This window comes from Dendrobates tinctorius, unplaced genomic scaffold (genome assembly GCF_039654945.1).
Source record: "Dendrobates tinctorius isolate UK_male_01 unplaced genomic scaffold, ASM3965494v1 ptg000160l, whole genome shotgun sequence".
NCBI lineage: Eukaryota > Metazoa > Chordata > Amphibia > Anura > Dendrobatidae > Dendrobates > Dendrobates tinctorius.
In genome coordinates this window covers 78,467-102,551 of record NW_027361827.1, presented here as the reverse complement: position 1 = coordinate 102,551, position 24,085 = coordinate 78,467, and the positions used below count along the sequence as shown (strand labels likewise).

The following is a 24,085-nucleotide window of genomic DNA, read 5'->3' as shown; positions in this document are numbered from 1 at the left end:
CACGCAACTCAACACACACAACTTGACACATGAAACTCGCCCTAAAACACACACAAGTCTGGTATTATCCTTCAAAAATAAAAATCTGATTAATAAGCAGACAAACTAAAAGAGCAACAAATGTACCATATAGGAAATACAGCAGCTGCCAGTCACATGACCTATTATGTGTATGTGTGAGCTAATATATACTGCCAGGGGGGGAGGGCTTCCTGTTGGCTGGGGATTTATCAGGCTGCCAATAGCAACCAATCACAGCTCAGCTTCTATTTGTTTTGTGGTTTTTGTGTGCAGAATAAAATTTTGTTAACACATTCTATTTTGCTAACAGCAGTTATTAACTCGGGCGAAGCCGGGTAGTACAGCTAGCATTCAATAAAACTGGAAAACAATCATTCTGAGCAATATTTTATTGATTCATTGACATTTTTTTTGTTAGATAAAAGCCTCCAAACAACTTCAAGACACAGACTTGACAAAAAAAAAATTACAATTGTACAAAATCCACAATTATAAAGTGCAAGGATCACAGTGCAAATCAGATTCTCCTTACATTTCTCATTACATTTACAAATGTTGCATAGATCAGAACATGTTCCAGTGGGCATCCGGTGGTACATACGCTAAAGTAACATGGATATTACAACAGAGGTTCGTACGTGTTCCAGCAAACTTACAGACGGAGAAAATAATCAGGCAGCCTTCATATACAACTGAATATTTTCCTGTCTGCTACTAAAGTTACCAGAGGGAAATCATCCTTCGAAAACAAAGAAAAAAAAAACATACTTACCGCCAGAGTGCCCCACCCCAGAACTATTGATCTGAAAATGACATGACAACTGGTGATCGTAAAGCCGAAGCCAGTGATTGGCTGGTCAGAATGTCATCACTTCCAGTTCAACAGCAAAAGAGCATAGAAAGGATCCCGGTTGTAAGTATGAGTTTTCTTCCCCTTTTTTACAAGGATTACTTCCAACTTGTAACTTTAATAACAAAGCAGAAAACTCCTTAAATGAATAGGGGATCCAGTTGTAAAATGTTTTCCATTCAACTTTATAAAACAAAAAAGTGTTGAGTGTCCTATCTACATTACAAGCATTAAAGTCAAGGTCAAAGTTGCTTATTTCTGGGATAATTAGGTGTTATCATTGTTAGGATTACAAACCTCATTGGGATGGCTAGCTTCCATTGTTAGGATTACAAACCTCCACTGTGATGGCCCGCTTCAATTGTTACCATTACAAACCCCACTGGGATGGCCATTTTCCTATTACAAACCCCACTGGGATGGCTATTTTTCCATAAAAAAAAACCCATTTGGATGGCCAGCTTCCCCATTATTACCATTACAAACCCCATTGGGATGGCCAGCTTCCCCCATTGTTACCATTACAAACCCCACTGGGATCGCCAGCTTCCATTGTTACCACTACAAACCTCCACGAGGATGGCCAGCTTCCATTATTACCATTACAAGCATCCACGTGGATGGCTAGTTTCCTTAATCCCTGAATGTAGAAGTCAACTCATAAGTCATCATGCTGCAGTGTATCTACGCAATTCTGTATTTCATTATCAGAAGCCATTTGACCAACTTTATGTGAACTGTAACATTACTTGTTACATCGATTTTCCTAGAAATACGAAACCTAAAAATGAACCAATGCTAAAGACGAATGAAGGCCCGACTTCTGTCTTTTCCAATATGGGTATGGCCATGGGGGGGCTCCTGGTGCAGTTGCCTTACAGCTTGACTCAAGATTGTGAGATAGAAAAAGGGGGCACATACAAACATGTTTCTATACATATCTCACAGATTTTACTGCACAGGATTCAAAAGTATATTGAATGAAGGATTTTGGGGATCTTAGTCTTACACTTCTGTGTTTTCCACATTTATTGGTAATTGAGCAACTTAAAATCAAAGAACTGAAGGACTTTAATTCATTTTTCATTAGTGGAGGTGCAAATTGATTAGAAGGACCTGGTGCAGGGGCCATATCAGCAACCTACGCTCTCTGGATGAGAGCCCTGCAAATCCACCTCCTACCTGTCTCCGCTTTTCATATGCAAAAGGAGGACTGCAAACGCTGGCATGTGGGAGTCGTTTCACAGGTCTCCCAGTCGAAGGCCACAGATTACTTATGTTATGGGCATTGGCCACATGTGACCAGCCATAAGATGACTGCGGTGAACAGACAATGCAGTACGACTGTCACGGCCATAACATTACCAATGACAACATATAACCACATTAATACTGAAACTTCTAGGCAGCTGCACAGAATAAATTCCCAAAACTACAAAAGGTCCGAATACCTGTTTGCATTTTCTAAAACTGATTTTTTTCATTAATACAGGGGTTTTTCCAAGGTAATTCCCAGCACAGATGGGAGAAAGGTGTACTTGGTACTGGTAACTCATTAGGCTGATTGCTATTTTTTCGCGATCCACCAATCATATTGTAACGGAGGTTACGATTTTATTACCAAAAATAAGGTGCAGCACATACAATAAATATATTTGCTATACACATAAAAACACCAGCTACATGTAATGGTCAAATTAATAATAAACTAAAAATACCCTTTTAAAAAAGAAATCTAAGTTCATGTAAAGGCATGATAAATCACACCAGTGACAATAGTTACTGTATGGCAGCTGGGATGCAAACAGCAGAGATCCCAGTACTGATGTTTATGGAGATTTCTCCCATAGCACCCAGTGCCAGGGCCTTGGCTTCTGGCATTAGGAGGATTCCGCTGGACCCCGTCATGATGCCATATATTTTCTATGAAAATTATTTATGGTTTGTAGAGTCATTTTCTCAGCAGACAGATGTTCACTATGACCTTAAACTGGGCCTCCTATTGCTGCTCAGCCAAATTCTGGAATGTTAAGATCCTTTATAATAATCTCATACAACTCCTTTAATAAAGATAATCCGAGGCATTCTAACTTCATGAAACTGAAAGTCTACAAAACATTTCATTGCGTCATATTGATCTGTTACACATAATCTTATTGCACTAATTTATTAGTAAATAAACAAATTCCCATAATACTCCTATTATCAGAATCACTCCCTTTATGAACTAATACATTGTCAGTCCACCAGCACAATGCAGCCTGTACTATATCTATGAAGCTGTGACCGTGAAGCCCTGGCGAAAACTGAAATCCATAGAACTCATTGCTACTCTGCCTATGAGTCACTTACAGCTGAGCTAGACAGTAACTTCGTGACAGTGGCCAAAGTTGGCTCAGTGCAGCCGCTACGTCGCAGAGTAATGCAGATAAATCAGATGCATCGAGGCGCAATGTAACAGATTCTGACTTTTTGGAGGCTTGCTTCCTTCCAACCGTATGGTGTACTCAACTGCGTTATGCTGCAATGCCACAGTTGCACAGAGTCATTTTTGTCTGTGTGACTTGTGTCGCTGCATAAATCACTGTCCAGAACAATCCTAAAAGATGTTTTCCACTACTTCATGGCCAAAGCATGCTTTTTTCTGAGCCTGGGAAGACTCCATTAGCTTTTATCATTTGTTGTAAACAGTATAACGTCAGTAATGAATAAACCCTGGATGATCTACTTATATTGCACATCACATGGTGCACATGATACATCACACATTATAAAACACTAGTATAAAAGTAGGGCATCTACAGTTAAGCAGTGAGGTAGATACTTGTCCTATAGTGAATGTTTACCATATAGACCACTGGTCTTCAACTTGTGGCTAATCATCAGCTCCCATTGTGCCCCGAACAGATGAGAGTGATAATTATACAATAGCTGGAGAGCCGCAGGTTGGAGATCTCTGGAGTAAACCATCCTGAAAAGTGTGCTGCTGATTCACCATGAAATATACAGAAGCTGCTCCCTTTCATCCTGGGTGCCTGTTAAAGATGCGATTCCCAGGACCAGTAGCCATATCAGTAACCAGTTGTTGTAAAACGGGAGCCCTAAGAACCGCTGACAATGTCCAGGCATCCGCGGCTCTTCTTCTTCCTGGTACAATATCATTGTTGTGGTGATGAACAAGTGACGCCGCACCAGGCCGGCTAATCAAAACAAGAGCCGCTAACTGTGTAAGACTCCTATCTACAGGCTGCAGATCACTGACTTGGCCACTAGGTCCAGCAAATCCATGTTAATCAGCTCCAGTACCAGGTTTACTTGTGGGAGGTATGGCGCTGTGCTGGCTTGGATACTAGAGGGTGCTCTACAAGCCATTTAGAGCAGATGCCTTGCACCACACTGTCATTCAAGTTGTGCGCAGCTTGCCAGACTTCCTGTACTAGCTGGATTGCTTTCTCGTGCTCCTGCTTAACAGCGGTCAGGTAGGCGGAGCGCATCATCCGGCAAGCCAGAAAGGCCTTGATCTGTAAAAAAAAAAAAAAAAAAAGCCATTATCAGACAAAAGGAACCACGACTGGCTGCACAGTGCTAAGAGTAATGCTCAAAGTCCGTATTAAAGGGACATTATTTTCTCCCTTACAGTTATATAAACACTTACTTTTGTCTCATCACTTTTCATGCCTTGAATCAGCTTTTCCAGCTCCTGAAATCAAATCGTAAAAAAGAAGAAAACACACGAGTAAACTAGAAGAACACATGGCGGAAAAAGTTATCTTACAGTTTGTTATTGATCAGATTGATCATCTATGGTGCCATTTCTGACTTAAACGTCTTCAGGATAAATTGTGGCCCCTATTCCCAGACTTTATAAAATGTCCATGTCAAGAATGTCCAGTATTTGCTCTTATTTTACGGCCATTGCTTCCCATGGTCATTCCGTTTTTTTTTTATCTGCCTTATTGTTCCAGAGATATGGGCTTTTTCCATTTAGTGTTAATTTGTTATAGTCTTTACCAAGAGGGTTGTGGCTCATAGGATCCTCCGAAGCGTGTCTTTGGGATGCTCCGAGTTGTGAAACTATGAGCTCTGCCCTCCTCAGTAAAGTCTACAAAAATTAGCAGCAAGTAACAAAAAGGCCCAAATCTCTGGAAAAGTATGGAGAATTTAAAAAAAAAAAAAAATAGAAAAATGGAAGACACAAGAGAGCAGAGGGAATAAAATACCAGAAACTGGCCACTTTACACCTGGTTCCCTTTAAGAAGCAGCTACAAGAAAACGTGAAGTCACATTGAATGCTGTTTAAAATTAGGCTGTCCTGACGAGGCAACACCCCCCTTTAATACAACGTGGCTGCCGATCCTTTCCATCCTATGAGCCTCTAACTCTGCTCAGGATTGAGATACACTATAAACAGCATCTTACATCAGAAGGAACATCAGCCATTTCTTCAACGCATCTTAGCAAAATCTTATCGCAGTCCTTCTCTGCAGCGATCCCAGACTCGCTCACACACTTCACAAGCTGCAGAATTTCCGGGTAATACTCCTGTTGCACCAGCTGCTTGCAAACTTTGCTGTAAACCTTGAAAGCGTCGAGCTGGAAATCCTGGAAATTGGTTGAAATAAAAACACACGACAATCAAAACTATAGCAGATGCCGAGCGATCACATTCATGTATTTATTTTTTCACCCGTCAAAAAAGGACTTTTTCCTGCTACCGTGTATCATTTTTTTCAGCTATTTTTATCCTCTTAGTGACATCTGCTGGCTCAGGAGCTGGGCATGTTCTGCCAGATTGGCTATAAAGACGTCCCGTAAGAGTAAATGCTATCCTCTAAGCGACATCTGCTGGCTCAGGAGCTGGGCATGTTCTGCCAGTTAGGCTATAAACCTGCCCAGTAAAAGTAAATGCTATCCTCTTAGATGCAGCTGCCAATTGGGATAACAGCATTTAAGAAGTTAGGAATGGGATGGGTTGAGTCAAACAACCGTCAGCCCTGCCTGTGATGCAATTGTGGCATGCTGATGGCTTGTCCAGGTTTCACTGAAAAAAAACAAAACAAAACAAGGCTACATGTAGATGCTGATGTGAAAGAGTTAAGAAAATAAGTAATCTCACCTGAATTACTCGAAAAGCAATTCCAAACCCTTCTTCTACATTCTTCCCACCCAATATAACCTTGAAAAATAAAGTAAAAAAATAATAAACTGAATTACATCCTGGACGGCGGTTAACAAGTATGGGCATGAGTCAGATCTACTAGAAAAGAGCCTACAAGTGTGCGTTCACATTACAATCGTTTCGTGTGCAAATTTTCCTACCCTGCTGGCCACATCTAACATCATGGCACTGTGTCCAAACAGAGTGGGCAACGGCTTGTCATACACTGGAGGGCTCTGCAAACTCTCACATCTCTGCAGGAACTTGGTGATTTCCATCTGAAGTTCAACAGTGTTGATGTGCCTGGAAGACAATGAGAAGCGGTCTTCACTGCAGAGAGAGTTCATTACTTCTATCCTGGGATATTCATCTATTTATATCAGCTGTTAATGTTAAACATGGTGCATAAGAATATTTAGAGATGAAATTTAAAAAAAAAAATCTTCATATTTCTATCCATAAAAAAAAACAAAAAAAACAACAACTTTGCAGTAGTCTCATTATCACAAGATGATCGGCTAATGTGTTACTGAGGACCTATATAGGAAATTATATAGGATATTAGGGAGAAAAAATGAAGCAAAATGCAGTCAATTCTTTACTTAATATCCCCTATCTTGTTATACATGGCCCCCCTCATCCCTACCTTGGTATGCATGGCCCTCCTCAACCGTACCCTGGTATGCATGACCCCCCCATCCCTACCCTGGTATGCATGGCCCCCCTCATCCCTAGCATGGTATACATGGCACCCTCCTCCCTATCCTGGTAGGAATGGTCCCCCTCATCCCTATCCTGGTAGGAATGGTCCCCAACATCCCTATCCTGGCAGGAATCGACCCTTATCCTTATCTTAGTATGCAGGACCCCATCATTAACCTGGTATAATTGGTCTCCATCCCGGCCCTGGTATGCATGGTCCCATCCTTATCCTAGTATGATTGGCCCCCACGCCAATCCTGTTATGCATGGCCCCATCATAAAACATTTAAAAAAACAAAACTACACTTACCTTCCCGGCGCTCCCTCGCAGCGTCCTGTTCCAATGCCAGCAACTGCTTTATGCTTGTAAGCAGAGCATGGCAGGTGTGTCATGCTTGAAAGCCGAAGGTCAGCTGCCGGAATACTCAATGCACAGTACGCCGGGACTGTGTGTGCACAAAGCAGTGAGCATTCATTGCTCTCTAGCGAGCAGTGTCAGCGGAGACTTCCTGCTGCTGCCGGTGGTCACGTGTGCCAATACTTGAGAAATGAATACTCACCCCATTCCATGAATATTCATTTCTCTTAAGTATCGGTACACGTAACCATCGGCAGCATATACATACATACATACAAGGTACTAACGTTCTGGAGGAATTACCTGGACACGTCACTAGCAGACATTTTTTTCCGAAAAGTGTCGAACGATTTTTTCCGGTTGCTTCGGGACACTTCTTGTAAATAGATTTTTAGGTGGTCCTTGGATTTTACCAGCCATGTCTGATTACTACCCAAGTCCCGGTAGTTTTTAGCTTTGTGTGTGAAAAATCGAATGCACGTCATGGCAGCGCGTACATGGTCCTGTGATAAATAAAGTCACAGATCAGAAGAAGTACAAGTCAGGATTCCAGAGCAGAGTTAGACTGGGTCATAGAGGGGTGTATCTAGACTCTAACTTGAACCCACCCGCACCCCCATATGTTCGGCAGATGCACAGGCCCGTGTAGCATTTCAGATCCTGTGCGACCTCTCATGTAACAAGGCTCCCCTTCATTTACTAATATCATACATCCTAGCCCCTTCGAGGTATGATGTACTCTATCCTGGTATAATTTCCACTATCCTGGGTCCATTCCAATAATAATGTTTCATATCCTTGTATAAGGTCTCCATACTACATCCTGGTATAATGTCATGTAGCATGGATCCCCTCTTGGTAGGTCTCCATTTCCTGGTATAATGTCCTAGGTCTCTTCCTGGTATGTCTCAAGTCTCCTGGTATAATGTGCCTAACCTGGGCTTCTTCTAGTGATAATCCCCCGTTCTGTGATTTTTTAAAAAAATTTTTTTCCAGAAAATATGCCAATTGCTTTCCCCACCTCCCATTATGGGATCGCAGGGTGCCAATGATTTGTCCTGTCATCTGGGGGCCTGCTGAAGACCTCCATACCTACTATCTTTAAAAATAATAATAATATACACACAGCTATGGCAAAAATTAAGAGACCATCACATCAAAACCCTGCCATAGGCAGCCCATTCTCCAGACATGAACCCCATTGAAAACCTCTGGAATGTAATCAAGAGGATGATGGATAGTCACAAGCCATCAAACAAAGAAGAACTGCTTACATTTTTGTGCCAGAAGCAGTGTAAAAAACTGGTGGCAAGCATGCTAAGATGCATGAAAGCGGGTTTTAAAAATTATGGTTATTCCACAAAATCTTGATTTCTGAACTCTTCCTGAGTTAAAACCTTAGTATTGTTGTTTCTAAATGATTATGAACTTGCTTTCTTTGCATTACTTGAGGTCTGAAAGCATTGTTTTTTTTATTTTTAACTTTGACTATTTTTCTTTTAAAAAAAACAAACAAAATTTATTTGGAAATTCGGAGACGTTAGAAGTTTATAGACTAAAAGATCAATTTACATTTTACTCAAAAATATACCGTATATACTCATGTATAAGCCGACCCGAGTATAAGCTGAACCCCTAATTTTGCCACAAAAAAACTGTGAAAACTTATTTACTCGCGTATAAGCCTAGGGTGGAAAATGCCGCAGCTACTGGTAAATTTCAAAAATAAAAATAGATACCAATAAAAGTAAAATTAATTGAAACATCAGTAGGTTAAATGCTTTTGAATATCGAAATTGAATCAGGAGCCCCATATAATGCTCTATTAATGTTCATGATGGCCCCATAAGATGCTCCATACAAAATACACTCCATATAATGCTGCACAAAGGTTAATAATGGCCCCATAAGATGCTCCATAGAATAATATGCCCCATATAATGCTCCATAAAGGTTATGGCCCCATAAGATGCTCCATAGATTATTCCCCCATAAGATGCTCCATAAAATGCTCCATAGATTATGCCCCATAAAATGCTCCAAAGATTATGCCCCCATATGCTGCTCCTACTCCATAGACTATGCCCCCATATGCTGCTCCATAGACTATGCCCCCATATGCTGCTCCATAGAATATGCCCCCACATGCTGCCCCCATAGAATATGCCCCCATATGCTGCTCCATAGAATATGCCCCCATATGCTGCCCCATAGACTATGCCCCCATATGCTGCCCCATAGAATATACCCCCATATGCTGCCCCATAGAATATGCCCCCATATGCTGCCCCATAGAATATGCCCCCATATGCTGCCCACATATCCTGCTCCATAGACTATGCCCTCGTATGCTGCCCCATAGAATATGCCCCCATATGCTGCCCCATAGAATATGCCCCCATATGCTGCCCCATAGAATATGCCCCCATATGCTGCTTCCATATGCTGCTCCATAGGCTATGCTCCCATATGCTGCTCCATAGACAATGCTCCCATATGCTGCTCCATAGACTATGCCCCCATATGCTGCTCCATAGAATATGCCCCCATATGCTGCCCCATAGAATATGCCCTCATATGCTGCTCCAAAGACTATGCCCTCATATGCTGCCCCATAGACTATGCCCCTATATACTGCCCCATAGACTATGCCCCCATATGCTGCCGCATAGAATATGCCCTCATATGATGCTCCATAGAATATTATGCCCCCATATGCTGCTTCCATATGCTGCTCCATAGACTATGCCCCCATATGCTGCTCCATAGACTATGCCCCCATATGCTGCTCCATAGAATATGCCCCCATATGCTGCTCCATAGACTATGCCCCCATATGCTGCTCCATAGAATATGCCCCCATATGCTGCTCCATAGAATATGCCCCCATATGCTGCTCCATAGAATATGCCCCCATATGCTGCTCCATAGAATATGCCCCCATATGCTGCTCCATAGACTATGCCCCCATATGCTGCTCCATAGACTATGCCCCCATATGCTGCTCCATAGACTATGCCCCCATATGCTGCTCCATAGACTATGCCCCCATATGCTGCTCCATAGACTATGCCCCCATATGCTGCTCCATAGACTATGCCCCCATATGCTGCTCCATAGAATATGCCCCCATATGCTGCCCCATAGACTATGCCCACATATGCTTCCCCATAGACTATGCCCACATATGCTGCCCCATAGACTATGCCCCCATATGCTGCCCCATAGAATATACCCCCATATGCTGCCCCATAGAATATGACCTCATATGCTGCCCACATATCCTGCTCCATAGACTATACCCTCATATGCTGCCAAATAGAATATGCCCCCATATGCTGCTCCATAGAATATGCCCTCATGATGCTCCATAGAATATTATGCCCCCATATGCTGCTTCCATATGCTGCTCCAAAGACTATGCCCCCATATGCTGCTTCCATATGCTGCTCCATAGAGTATGACCCCATATGCTGCTCCATAGACTATGCCCCCATATGCTGCTCCATAGACTATGCCCCCATATGCTGCTCCATAGACTATGCCCCCATATGCTGCTCCATAGACTATGCCCCCATATGCTGCTCCATAGACTATGCCCCCATATGCTGCTCCATAGAATATGCCCCCATATGCTGCTCCATGGAATATGCCCCCATATGTTGCTCCATGGAATATGCCCCCATATGCTGCTCCATAGAATATGCCCCCATATGCTGCTCCATAGAATATGCCCCCATATGCTGATCCATAGACTATGCCCCCATATGCTGCTTCCATATGCTGCTCCATAGTCTACGCTCCCATATTCTGCTCCATAGACTATGCTCCCATAAGCTGCTCCATAGACTATGCCCCCATATGCTGCTCCATAGAATATGCCCTCAATATGCTGCTCCATAGACTATGTCCTCATATGCTGCCCCATAGAATATGCCCCCATATGCTGCCCCATAGAATATGCCCTCATATGATGCTCCATAGAATATGCCCTCATATGATGCTCCATAGAATATGCCCCCATATGCTGCTTCCATAGACTATGCCCCCATATGCTGCCCCATAGACTATGCCCCCATATGCTGCTCCATAGACTATGCCCCCATATGCTGCTCCATAGACTATGCCCCCATATGCTGCTCCATAGACTATGCCCCCATATGCTGCTCCATAGACTATGCCCCCATATGCTGCCCCATAGACTATGCCCCCATATGCTGCCCCATAGACTATGCCCCCATATGCTGCCCCATAGACTATACCCCCATATGCTGCCCCATAGACTATACCCCCATATGCTGCTCTATAGACGATGCCCCCATATTCTGCTCCATAGACTATGCTCCCATATGCTGCTCCATTGACTATGCCCCCATATGCTGCCCCATAGAATATGCCCTCATATGCTGCTCCATAGACTATGCCCTCATATGCTGCCCCATAGAATATGCCCCCATATGCTGCCCCATAGAATATGCCCTCATATGATGCTCCATAGAATATTATGCCCCCATATGCTGCTTCCATATGCTGCTCCATAGACTATGCCCCCATATGCTGCTCCATAGACTATGCCCCCATATGCTGCTCCATAGACTATGCCCCCATATGCTGCTCCATAGACTATGCCCCCATATGCTGCTCCATAGACTATGCCCCCATATTCTGCTCCATAGACTATGCTCCCATATGCTGCTCCATAGATTATGCCCCCATATGCTGCTCCATAGAATATGCCCCCATATGCTGCCCCATAGAATATGCCCTCATATGCTGCTCCATAGACTATGCCCTCATATGCTGCCCCATAGAATATGCCCCCATATGCTGCCCCATAGAATATGCCCTCATATGATGCTCCATAGAATATTATGCCCCCATATGCTGCTTCCATATGCTGCCCCATAGACTATGCCCCCATATGCTGCCCCATAGACTATGCCCCCATATGCTGCCCCATAGAATATACCCCCATATGCTGCCCCATAGAATATACCCCCATATGCTGCCCACATATCCTGCTCCATAGACTATGCCCTCATATGCTGCCCCATAGAATATTCCCCCATATGCTGCCCCATAGAATATGACCCCATATGCTGCTCCATAGGCTATGCTCCCATATGCTGCTCCATAGACTATGCTCCCATATGCTGCTCCATAGACTATGCCCCCATATGCTGCCCCATAGAATATGCCCCCATATGCTGCCCCATAAACTATGCCCTCATATGCTGCCCCATAAACTATTCCCCCATATGCTTCCCCATAGTATATGCCCTCATATGATGCTCCACAGAATATTATGCCCCCATATGCTGCTTCCATATGCTGCTCCATAGACTATGCCCCCATATGCTGCCCCATAGAATATGCCCCCATATGCTGCCCACATATCCTGCTCCATAGACTATGCCCTCATATGCTGCCCCATAGAATATGCCCCCATATGCTGCCCCATAGAATATGCCCCCATATGCTGCTTCCATATGCTGCTCCATAGGCTATGCTCCCATATGCTGCTCCATAGACTATGCTCCCATATGCTGCTCCATAGACTATGCTCCCATATGCTGCTCCATAGACTATGCCCCCATATGCTTTTCCATAGAATATGCCCCCATATGCTGCCCCATAGAATATGCCCTCATATGCTGCTCCAAAGACTATGCCCTCATATGCTGCCCCATAGACTATGCCCCCATATACTGCCCCATAGACTATGCCCTCATATGATGCTCCATAGAATATTATGTCCCCATATGGTGCTTCCATATGCTGCTCCATAGACTATGCCCCCATATGCTGCTTCCATATGCTGCTCCATAGACTATGCCCCCATATGCTGCTCCATAGACTATGCCCCCATATGCTGCTCCATAGAATATGCCCCCATATGCTGCTCCATAGAATATGCCCCCATATGCTGCTCCATAGAATATGCCCCCATATGCTGCTCCATAGAATATGCCCCCATATGCTGCCCCATAGAATATGCCCTCATATGCTGCCAACAAATGCTGCTCCATAGACTATGCCCTCAAAATGCTGCCCCAAACAATATGCCCCCATATGCTGCCCCATAGAATATGCCCCCATATGCTGCTCCATAGAATATGCCCCCATATGCTGCCTCATAGTGACTGTTCAGCCTGCAGAGCGCGGCGCGCACTAATCACATCATCGCGCCCTTTGCTGCCTAAACGTCACGCAGCGATGGACCCGGGACAGGTGAATATTGGATATACTTACCCCCTCCTGGCGCAGTCTCTGCAGCCCCTCGCTTCTCCCATTTCATCTTCTCTCATGAATATGCGCATATTCATGAGTTTAACGAGCAGTACCACGTGACCGCTGAAGGAAGGAAGGGAGACCGTGGGAGAAGCGGGGGGCTGACCGTGCCCAGGGGGGAGTCCGTATGATCTGACACCCCCACTCCCCCGCCGACCCCCAGGTATATGACTCGTGTATAAGCCGAGTGTGTGTGTGTGTGTGTGTGTGTGTGTGTGTGTGTGTGTGTGTGTGTGTGTGTGTGGGGGGGGGGGGTAGGGGACTTTCAGCCCAAAAAAATGGGCTGAAAATCTCGGCTTATACACGGGTGTATACGGTACCTAAAAAGAGAAAAATCAGACAAACTGAACATATACACACGTGGTCAAAATGTTGGTACCCCTCGTTTAATGAGAGAAAAACCCACATTGGTGACAGAAATATTTTGAATCTGACAGAAGTAATGATAAATAAAAAAAAAAATCTATGAAAATAACAAATGAAAGTCAGACATTGCTTTTCAACCATGCTCCCACAGAATTCTTAAAAAATGAAACTCATGAAATAGCCCAGTTCAGAAATGATGGTACCCTTTACTTAATATTTTGTTGCACAACCTCTTGAGGCAAACACTGCACTCAAATGATTCCTGTAATTGTCAATGACACTTCTGCATCTCTCGACAGGTATTTTGGTCCACTCCTGAAGAGCAAACTGCTCCAGCTGTCTCGTGTTTGAAGGTTGACCTTTCCAGACAGCATGTTCCTGCTCTTTAGGGTTGGGGCTAAAGCTAGGGTTGGGGCTAGAGCTAGGGTTGGGGCTAGGGTTGGAGTTAGAATTGGGGGGGGTTCCACTGTTTGGGTACATCAGGGGGTCTCCAAACAGGACATGGCACCACCATTGATTCCAACCAATTTTGAAATTAAAAAAGTTAAACTGTGCTCCCTGCCATGCGCCCAAACAGTGGCTTTCGCCCACATATGGCGCACCAGCGTACTCAGGAGAAAGTGGACCAAAAAATTTTTGTGCAATTTCTCCTAATACCCTTGTGAAATTTTTTGGGGAAAAAAGTAAAAATGTTCATGTTTCATTTTTTCCTTCCACATTGCTTTAGTTCCCGTGAAGCACCTGAAGGGTTAATAAACTTCTTGAATGTGGTTTTGCGCACCTTGAGGGGTGCAGTTTTTAGAATTGTGTCACTTTTGGGTATTTTCTGTATATTGACCCCCCCCCAAACTCACTTCAAATATGATGTGGTCCTTAAAAAAATGGTTTTGTAAATTTTGTTGGAAAAATGAGAAATCACTAGTCAACTTTTAACCCTTATAACATGCTAAAAAAAATTATTTCCAAAATTGTGCTGATGTAAAGTAGACATATGGGAAATGTCATTTATTAACTATTTTGTGTGGTATGACTGATTTAAGGGCACAAAAAATAAAAGTTTGAAAATTGCAAAGTTTTAAATTTTTTTGCCAAATTTCCATTTTTTTCATAAATAAACACAAGTTATAGATAAGAAATGTTACCACTAACATGAAGCACAATATGTCACGAAAAAACAATCTCAGAATCAGTGGGATACGTTGAAGCTTTCAAGAATTATAACTCCATAAAGTGACAGTGGTCAGAATTGTAAAAATTGGCCTGGTCATTAAGTACCAAATTGGTTTTGTCACTAAGGGGTTAAAACAAAATTATTTAACATGTAAACACTGTAAAGACAACAAAAATGTTGAAATGACAGACTTGCAGTCATTCTGACCCCTACCAAAATGTAAAAAAAAAAAAAAAAAAAGTGATCAAAACTCTCATATTAACCCATAATTGTATCAATAAAAACTACAGGTTGGCGCGCAAAAAAAAAAAAATCCCTCACGCCGCTCCTTAGACACAAAAATGGTGACAATTTTTTTTCTATACTGCCGTAACCATAATGAACTATCAAAGATTTCATTTTTACGGCTTGGTGGAATTGCACTTTCACCATTTCATCTCACTTGGCATTGTTTTTCATACGTCAAATTCTTCTTCTGAAAATGTATGAGTACCGGTGTGTTAAAAACTAGACGTTACCAATTCCCTAATTGGAGGATTGGGTCTATTCCCCTTCATCTTTGATTGTACAGTGTCAAGTTACACCCCTCCGTATTACGTATACACCCCTCTCCCTCCCGGATTACGTATACATGCCATCCGATAACGTAATCAGATGGGGGGATGCAACGTATTCAGATGGGGGGTGGGAGGGGTGCATATGTACAGACCCCTCACCTCCCATCTGATTTCGTATACACCCCTCCCCCTCGGATTACATATGCACCCCTCCCCCTCCGGTTATCACCATGTATGCAGCCTTGCTGAAAGACCCCCAAGTCATTGCCTTTCTTACAGTCTTTAACAGAATACAGGCTGCCACTTGGGCGACTGCATTGATGGCGGCTACAATCTCACCTTCATAAACAGCTGCAGCTCATACAAGATATTATAGTAGCTCTTCTGCTGGAGATGTTTGCAGGCTTCAATCAGGTAGGTGCTCCAACTCTCCAGAGAAGAGTCGATAGATTCCAACATGGTTTCCAGTGTTTGCAGCTTGCCGCTTTCATAGCTGGACACAAAGATGCCTTCTATAAAAATGTCTCCGGGACATTCCTAGACGAAACGAGCAAAAGAATGATGTAGATAAGCTTGAACAAAGGGACTAATAAAATGGTATTTAACAGGAAGAAATGCAAGATTCTACATCTGGGCAAAAAAAAATATGCATGGTGGCTCAGTGGTTAGTACTGTAGCCTTGCAGCACTGGAGTCCTGGGTTCAAATTCCACCAAGGCCAACATCTGCAAGGAGTTTGTATGTTCTTCCCATGCTTGCATGGGTTTCCTCTGGGTACTGCGGTTTCCTCCCACATTTCAAAGACATACTGATAGGGAATTTAGATTGTGAGCCCCATCAAGGACAGTGCCAATAATGTCTGTAAAGCGATGTGGAATTAATGGCACTATATAAATGAGTAAAATAAATGTATAAAATTGGAGGAACAGAACTAAGCAACAGCACATGTGAAAAAGACTTGGGTATACTAATAAATCACAGACTGTACGTGAGTCAATAGTGTGATGCAACAGCAAAAAAGGCAAACAGTTCTAGGATGTATTAAGACAGGGGTCCCCAACCTGCAGCTCGGGAGCCAGATGTGGCTCGCGGTCCTATGAACTGTGGCTCGCGACTGTCTGCTAGACCTGGACCTAATGCACCAAGCTGGCAAACAGGTATGAAGAGTACATATCAAAATGGTGAATTTTGTGAGTAGCCCTGCACAGAAGAGCAGATCTGGATGCACATACACTGGTCTTAGGGGTTTAGAGATGTTTTAGGTATGGTACGCTGGAGGATGGTACAACCTGTTAGAGGAGGTGCCCAAAGCTGGATATGACAGTGTGCTGGGAGACCTTGATGGGAGAATACTGAATGGGGGTGTTGTGGGAACCCCTGGATCTCAGTGTACTGCTTCGGAGTGATTACTGTGAAAAAGCTTTGGTTATCATTATACTTGTATATATAATGGGGGCGTTGGTTCACGCTACTTTGAAGGGGGTCAGTGCTGAATGTGGCTCGCGACCCTCTCTCAGTGCTGAATGTGGCTCTCAAGGTCAGAAAGGTTGGGGACCACTGTATTAAGAGAAGCATAGAGTCTAGATCATGTGTAATTATCCCCCTTTACACCTCCTTGGTCAGGCCTCATCTGGAATACTGTGTCCAATTCTGGGCATCACATTTTAAAAAAAGGCATTGAATAACTGGAACAAGTTCAGAGAAAAGCTACCGGGATGGTGAGCAGACTGCATAGTGTGTTCTACAAGAAACAGCTGAAGGATCTGGGAATGTTTAGCCTGCAAAAAATAAGGTTAAGAGGAGACTTAATAGCTGTCTACAAATATCGAAGGGATGTCACAGTGTAGAGGGATCATCATTATTTGCACATAGAAACACGAGAAGCAATGGAATGAAACTGAAAGGGAGAAGATACAGATTAGATATTAGAAAAAACTTTTTGACAGTGAGGGTGATCACTGAATGGAACAGGTGGCCAAGGGAGGTGGTGAGTTCTCCTTCAATGGAAGTCTTCAAACAGAGGTTGGACAGACATCTGTCTGAAATATTTTAGTGACTCCTGCATTGAGCAGGGGGGTTGGACACGATGACCCTTGAGGTCCCTTCCAACTCTAACATTCTAGGATTTTAATCCAATGACATCAAACATCAGGTGAGGCTTAGTAAAAACATGACCATTGGGGCCACTAGACCAGAGTGCTTTTAGCTCAACTCTAATGTTTGTGCCATTCTTGTGGATCTGAATAAAAATCTACTGGGCATCTACCGGCACATCATTGAACGCTACCTTATTCAGTAAGTGCAGCAAAGCGTCACGCATCAAGTCATGTCTCATGTAGAACTGTATGATGCCCAGGTGTGTGCCATACGTGTGCAGGTAATACAGGCACTCCTGGTAGTACGTATTATTTTGGATCTTGCCCTCCGGCATCATCTCGTACCACAGACAACGAGCTTTTAAAGTCACTTCCAGTTCTTTCAAGGTGGCAAAATATTCATCATCTTTCTGCAATAAAAAAGAAAACATGGCCTCTAGTAGAATATAAACACATCAAAAACAAGAAGGGTACAGGAAGAGATCAAAATGAAACCTATTGTAATATATGTCAAAAGGTGTTGGATGGGGGTGATGTCCAGGATCTATGCAGACGGCCCATTTCATCCACCAAACTCCCACATCGGTGTATTTATGACCCTTCTGCACTGAGAACAGTCATGGGGAACAGAAAAGGACCTTCCCCAAACTGTTCCCACAAAATTGATAGTTACAATTATCCACAATGTCTTCTGCTGCAGGATTAAAATTTCTTTTGACTGGAACTAATGGGCCAAATGCGAGGATACAGTGAGACCTCAGGAAGAATATATATAAAGTGCTAGTGCATAAATAATCCTGAAAGACCACTGTACATTCAAAATACCATATAAATAAATGAACCCTCCATACATACCTCGACAGTGAGCAGATGGTCCTTCGGATGCGCCCACCCTGACGCGTTCAGAAACTTTACCACGCCATCGAGTTCACTTCAGATCAGCCAGGGACTCCGCGCAGCCTCACTAACGTCAGCGGTAGTCACTAAGGCTGCGCAGTCCCCGGTTGACCTGAGGTGATCTGACAGCGTGGGAAAAAGTTCAGAAACTTTCCCACTCTATCGAGTTCACTTCAGGTCAGCCAGGAACTCCATGCAGACTCACTGACGTCAGTGGTAGTCAGTGAGGCTGCGCAGAGTCCCAGGCTGACCTGAGGTGAACTCAGGAGCTTGGAAAAATGTTCAGAAACTTTCCCACGCTAATCAGTTCATCTACGGTCAGCCGGGGCGCCTGTGCAGACATGATTTCATTCATTCTGCAGTGGTTTACAGCAGGGCCGGTAGCATTAGCACCGATCCCTGTTGTAAACTAGTTAACCCCTTGTGATGGATTGCAGTGGGGGACCTGTCTGAATGGCGGAGAGGTATGGATATTGTTGGTTTTTTTTATTTATTTTTTACAGAACAAGGATGGGCAGAATAATAAATTTAGTCAAAAACTTTCTGTATATATTTCATTAAGATAATTTTTAATTAATGTGTGTCTTTTTTTTTTTACCCTTTACTACAGGATTGATAATGGATAGGCGTCTTATTGAAACCTCTCCATTATTAACCCGGCTTAATTTGACCTTTCAACAGCATGGTGACATTAACCCATTATTATTAACCCATGAGCCACCACTAAAGGCAATGGGAATAGAGAGGCTAAGTGACAGAAATGGAGCATCATATAGATGCACATTTTCTGGGGTAATTTTTTTTTTTTTTAATTTTTTGCCCGGGGGGGCCCCAAAAATAATGGTCCCTCTCTAGGCTATTAATATCTGCCCTCACTCACTGGCTTTCCCTCTCTGGTGGAGAAAATTGTGCGGGAGCCCACGCAATTTTTTTCCGCGATTATAGCCCTAAATTTAACCAGGGCTGTGGAGTCGGTAAGCCACAGTTGCGACTCCGACTCCTGGATTTTATCAGGCTCCGGCTCCGACTCCTTCATAAATGGCCAATTCATAACAAAAAATTTACTGTTGTAAAATATTAAACATCGTGCTTATTCAGTTTCTCACCATCATATAAGTAATCAGACCACTTAGAGCAAAAACTACATTTATTAGAATACAATTAGAATATAGCAAATAACTTTTATAAACTTTTCTAAACTGTAAGTAAATATGCAATAAACACTTTTATGCAGTTAATAAGAAGAAATCTATAAATTTGTCCTCAGAAAAAGTATTGCCTCTGTCAGATCCTCCTTCATGGATGCCCTCAAATCTGATCTAATTATTTTGAGAGCAGAGAACAACCTCTCTACACTAACTTGTGTTGGTGGCAAAGCAGTAACCACTCGGGCAACATCTCTGACAATGTCAGGATACAGAGGAATCGCTTGTTGCACTGTTATTTTTGATGAACGGTCAAATTTCTCAATTTCTTTTAGTGCACATGAAAAATTCTGCTGAAATGTACTGGCTGTGTTCCTTGATGGGGATGACTCTTCTTCTATGCGGGAACGCTTTGCACGGTCCTTGTGATCCAAATATTTTTCGAAATTAATTTCTTCATCAGTTGATGATGAGGGTGAAGATGTGGCAGGACGACCAAATTCTTCTTGTTCCTCCTGACTGTTCTGCAACCCTTTCATCCTTACTGCTATTTCAAACAGAGCTTCTTTTCCTTTACTTAGCTGTTGATCATCTAGAAGAATCCGATGCATTGGGTCTACATAAACAGCTGCCAAAAGAATGTTATTTTGTAATAGTAGCTCCTCTCTCCGTTTCATTGATGTAGCAATGCCACTTGCAATTAACCCTCCTCTTTGGGACAGGCGAAACATCAGGTTCTTCCACTCCTTTAAGAAAATACCTGGAGTTAAGTCCTCTGCTTGTAATTTTTTAGTCACTGTAAATGGGTGCTCTAGCAATTTTTCCAGCTCAGTCACCTGATTCCACTGACTTTCATTTAGCGTCAGTTGAGGGTTAGCCATGTCTACAAGAAAGGTTTTCAGTTCAACCAAGCGCTGAATCATTAAGTAAGTACTGCCCCATCGTGTGGCTTGATCAATAATTGCCCCTTTTCCAGCACGTCTCTTCAAAATTGAGTCAACTTTAGGGGTTCTGGCAACAGTAGCCAATTTTCTCACCTTGCCAATCAGTGCAGCAGCATGTCCTTCTTGCAGACTGTCTTATAGCCAGCTGTAGCGTATACACAACACAGCACATGTGATGAATGAAAGAACATATTGACACAGTTTCAACAAGATCATCTAAACTATCATGTTGCTGTTCATCTGAAGCAACTTCAGTTTGCTCCTCAGTTACAATACTGTGTTCCTCTATTTCAAACATTTCTGTGTCTGTGGACCCAGAATGTTCTTCTAGCTGCTGGTCACCATCATTACTCTCATTCATTAGCTTAATAGTACTTATCATATTTGAAGCACTGTCAGTTACGACAGAAAGAACTTGCTCTTTTTTAAGTTCATAGTCTTGCAGAACCTTTTTCCACCAAGACCTGGAGAAACTCACTGGTGTGATGAGCTTTGGTGTCTTTTACTGCCAATGTCTTGGTAACTATTTCATTTTTGTCACAAACAAATCAGACATTGATGGCAAAATAGTTCACTCTGTGACGTGTGCAGGCATCCATTTTAAGAAACAGAAAGCGTCCCTTGAGAGTTTTTTTAAGTTCTTCCTTTTGTTTAAAAGCTTCTTCGATTACTAATTTTCTAATACTCTATCTCTCCAGAGAAACACCAAGCTTGCGGGCCATTTCCCCATTCAGACACATAAAAGCTGGTCGTGAAAATAATGAAATAGGCACACTATCCTTTACAACAAGCTCTATGATCTGTTTTTTAAATGTATCTACTGTCATTGTCACAGTAACTTTGTCACTGACAAAATATCTTGCAACTGATGGCTGCAAAGTTCTCTGCTCCTTTGTTTGGCTGGAAGAGCTGGGCACTGGTTCATTGGTTTGGATGCAGTCTGTCATGATCTGACAGTTTTAAATTGCACAGGGTGAACTTTTTTTACTTTGTCAAGTGCAAAGTGTGACGTGATTGCCCCCGGTGGCCATTAGAATTATCACACGTGGTGTCATTCATTCTGAGTTGCCCCGGTGGTGGTGAGTGGTATCGCACCTTAGTTTTAGGTTATGTGCACTTAATTATAATTCAGGTGCGAGGCTCTATAAATTAGTCTCAGTGTGTGCAATCATCGTTGGTGATAGTTGTTCATTGGCACCCAACCTTGGTGGTGGAAGGAGCTGGAGAGATTGCTCAGCTCAATCTGAGTCCTGGTGTGGAAGGAGTCACAGAAGGGAGTTCTTTGCAGCGCTGACTGAACTTGGTGGCAGCTATTCAGGAGGAAGGCTGCAGTCGGTTGCTGGACTCTGTGCTGGAGCATTTGCACAGAGAGAGCTAAGTTTTCTATTTCCCCTGTTTGTGACTTTCCTTATGTGTGATTTAGTGCAGTGGTGGGATTAGTTTCCGCACCGGCCAATGCCCTAGCGAGGGACTAGGTTCAGGGCGAGTCAGGGCATAAGGTTCGCGTGCGGCGACAGGTTCGGAGCCTGTATAGGGAATGTAAGGAGTGCAGGGACGCTGCCTCAGGGGAGCTCAGGAGGTCTCCATGTCCCTATTCCCTATTACAGGGCCCACCACTGTAATTGTTCCTGTGTTTCCCCTTGTTTAAATTCGCCAGCTGGAGGCGGGGTATCCAGTTTTACGTGTACTTTAAATTCGCCAGCTGGAGGCGGTGTATCCGGCTGCACGTCCCGGTATTATTTAAATTCGCCCTGCTGGAGGCGCTGTATCCAGGGTCACGTGTGTCCTAAATTCGCCCTGCTGGAGGCGCTGTGTCCAGTCACACGTTGACCGTTACACAGTCTTTCTCATCCACTGCTTTCAGTACTTCTGGATGAAAGCGCTGTAAATGTCTCGTTAGATTAGAAGCTCTGGTAGGAGCATTTTTCTTTGCCTGAATATGCACTCATCTTGGCTTTACAGCATTTGTTTTCGTCTGGATCATTTGTCATACACTGACAGACATAATGTTTTCTATCTTGAGTGATGGTGAAATGTTCAAATACAGCTGATTTAATGTGATGCTTCTTTGACATTCTCAGGTTTTTAATTCTGCATTCACAATCCAAATGACAATTGTTTTTCCTAAAAACAATTGTACAAAATTATTGCCAGGTCGTACAACTGATATAGTGGTCAGTAATACTGTTATTATTCCTCATGTACTCACAGTTAACTGATGCAAAGTTTGTTGAAAGGATAATACTTCTTACAGTCTTCCTCTTCTGAGTAGCAGGCAGCTGTGAGATGCTTTGAAGATGCACACCTAGTATGATCTAGTCTAGAGGAGGAGCTTTACTACTAAGAATTTGCAACACATTTTCACTTTCAGTTTCATGCATTGTAAGTAGGGGGGTTGGGGCAGCATGAGGTTAACCAAGTATAAGATTAGATAAGGGCAGTGGAGAACAGTGACACACAAGAAGTAAGAAATGTCTCTATCTCCAGCAGAACTGCTTATCACTGTTGTTCATAGTTTGATAGAACATATATATTTGAGTAACATTTATAAAATTCATATGAAAGGTCAATTATGAAATATTAATACATTTTTTTTAAAGCTGGAGTCGGAACATTTCTACCGACTCCGACTCCAGCCAAAACTAACTCCGACTCCACGACTCCGACTCCACAGCCCTGAATTTAACCCCTAGCGTTCCAAATTTTTCCTCACACAAACTACTAAATTGCTTAACCCCTTAATGACCAGGGGTATTTTTGGTTTTGCATTTTCATTTTTCCCTCCCCTTCTTTCCAGAGCCATAACTTTTTTATTTTTCCATCTATATGGCCATGTGAGGGCTTATTTTTTGCGGGACGAGTTGTACTTTTAAATGACACCATTGGTTTTACCATGTCGTGTACTCGAAAATGGGAAAAAAAATCTGACCAGCCATTATGATTCTCCAGGTCATTACGAATTCATAGACACCAAACATGTCTATGTCCTCTTATCTAAGTGGTGAAAAAAATTCCAAAGTTTGCTTAAAAAAAAAAAAAAAAAGTGCGCAATTTTCCGAGACCCGTAGCATCTCCATTTTTCATGATCTTGGGTCGGGTGAGGGCTTATTTTTTCCGTGCCAGGCTGATGTTTTTAATGATACCACTTTTGTGCAGATACGTTCTTTTGATCGCCCGTTATTGCATTTTAATGCAATGTCTTGGCGACCAAAAAAACGTAATTCTGTCGTTTTGAATTTTTTTTCTCGCTACGCCGTTTAGCGATCGGGTTAATGCTTTTTTTTATTGATAGATCGGGCAATTCTGAACGCAGCAATACCTAATATGTGTATGTGTGATTTTTTTTTTTTACTGTTTTATTTTGATTAGGGCGAAAGGGAGACGATTTGAACTTTTAGGTTTAATTTTTTTTTATTTTTAAACTTTTTTTTTTTTATTTTTTTTACTTTTGGCATGCTTCATTAGCCTCCATAGGAGGCTAGAAGTATGCGCAACCCGATCGGCTCTGCTACATATGGGCGATGAGCAGA

At 42.8% G+C, this 24,085-nt stretch overlaps 1 protein-coding gene across 2 annotated transcripts in view; it reads right to left on the bottom strand.

Moving 5' to 3' along the window:
- Window positions 1-395: 395 nt before the first annotated feature.
- Window positions 396-24,085, bottom strand: part of LOC141052407 (zinc finger FYVE domain-containing protein 26-like) — a 100,888-nt gene continuing 77,198 nt past the window's right edge. For both annotated transcript variants that reach the window (XM_073549636.1, XM_073549635.1), the window contains 8 exons: window positions 17,761-17,979; window positions 15,814-16,011; window positions 7,393-7,592; window positions 6,191-6,332; window positions 5,988-6,047; window positions 5,291-5,473; window positions 4,527-4,571; window positions 396-4,392 (listed from right to left, as the gene is read on the bottom strand). In XM_073549636.1, coding sequence (XP_073405737.1) covers window positions 4,183-4,392; window positions 4,527-4,571; window positions 5,291-5,473; window positions 5,988-6,047; window positions 6,191-6,332; window positions 7,393-7,592; window positions 15,814-16,011; window positions 17,761-17,979 — 1,257 coding nt within the window. In that variant the 3' untranslated portion in view covers window positions 396-4,182. The remainder of the gene's footprint in view (window positions 4,393-4,526; window positions 4,572-5,290; window positions 5,474-5,987; window positions 6,048-6,190; window positions 6,333-7,392; window positions 7,593-15,813; window positions 16,012-17,760; window positions 17,980-24,085) is intronic.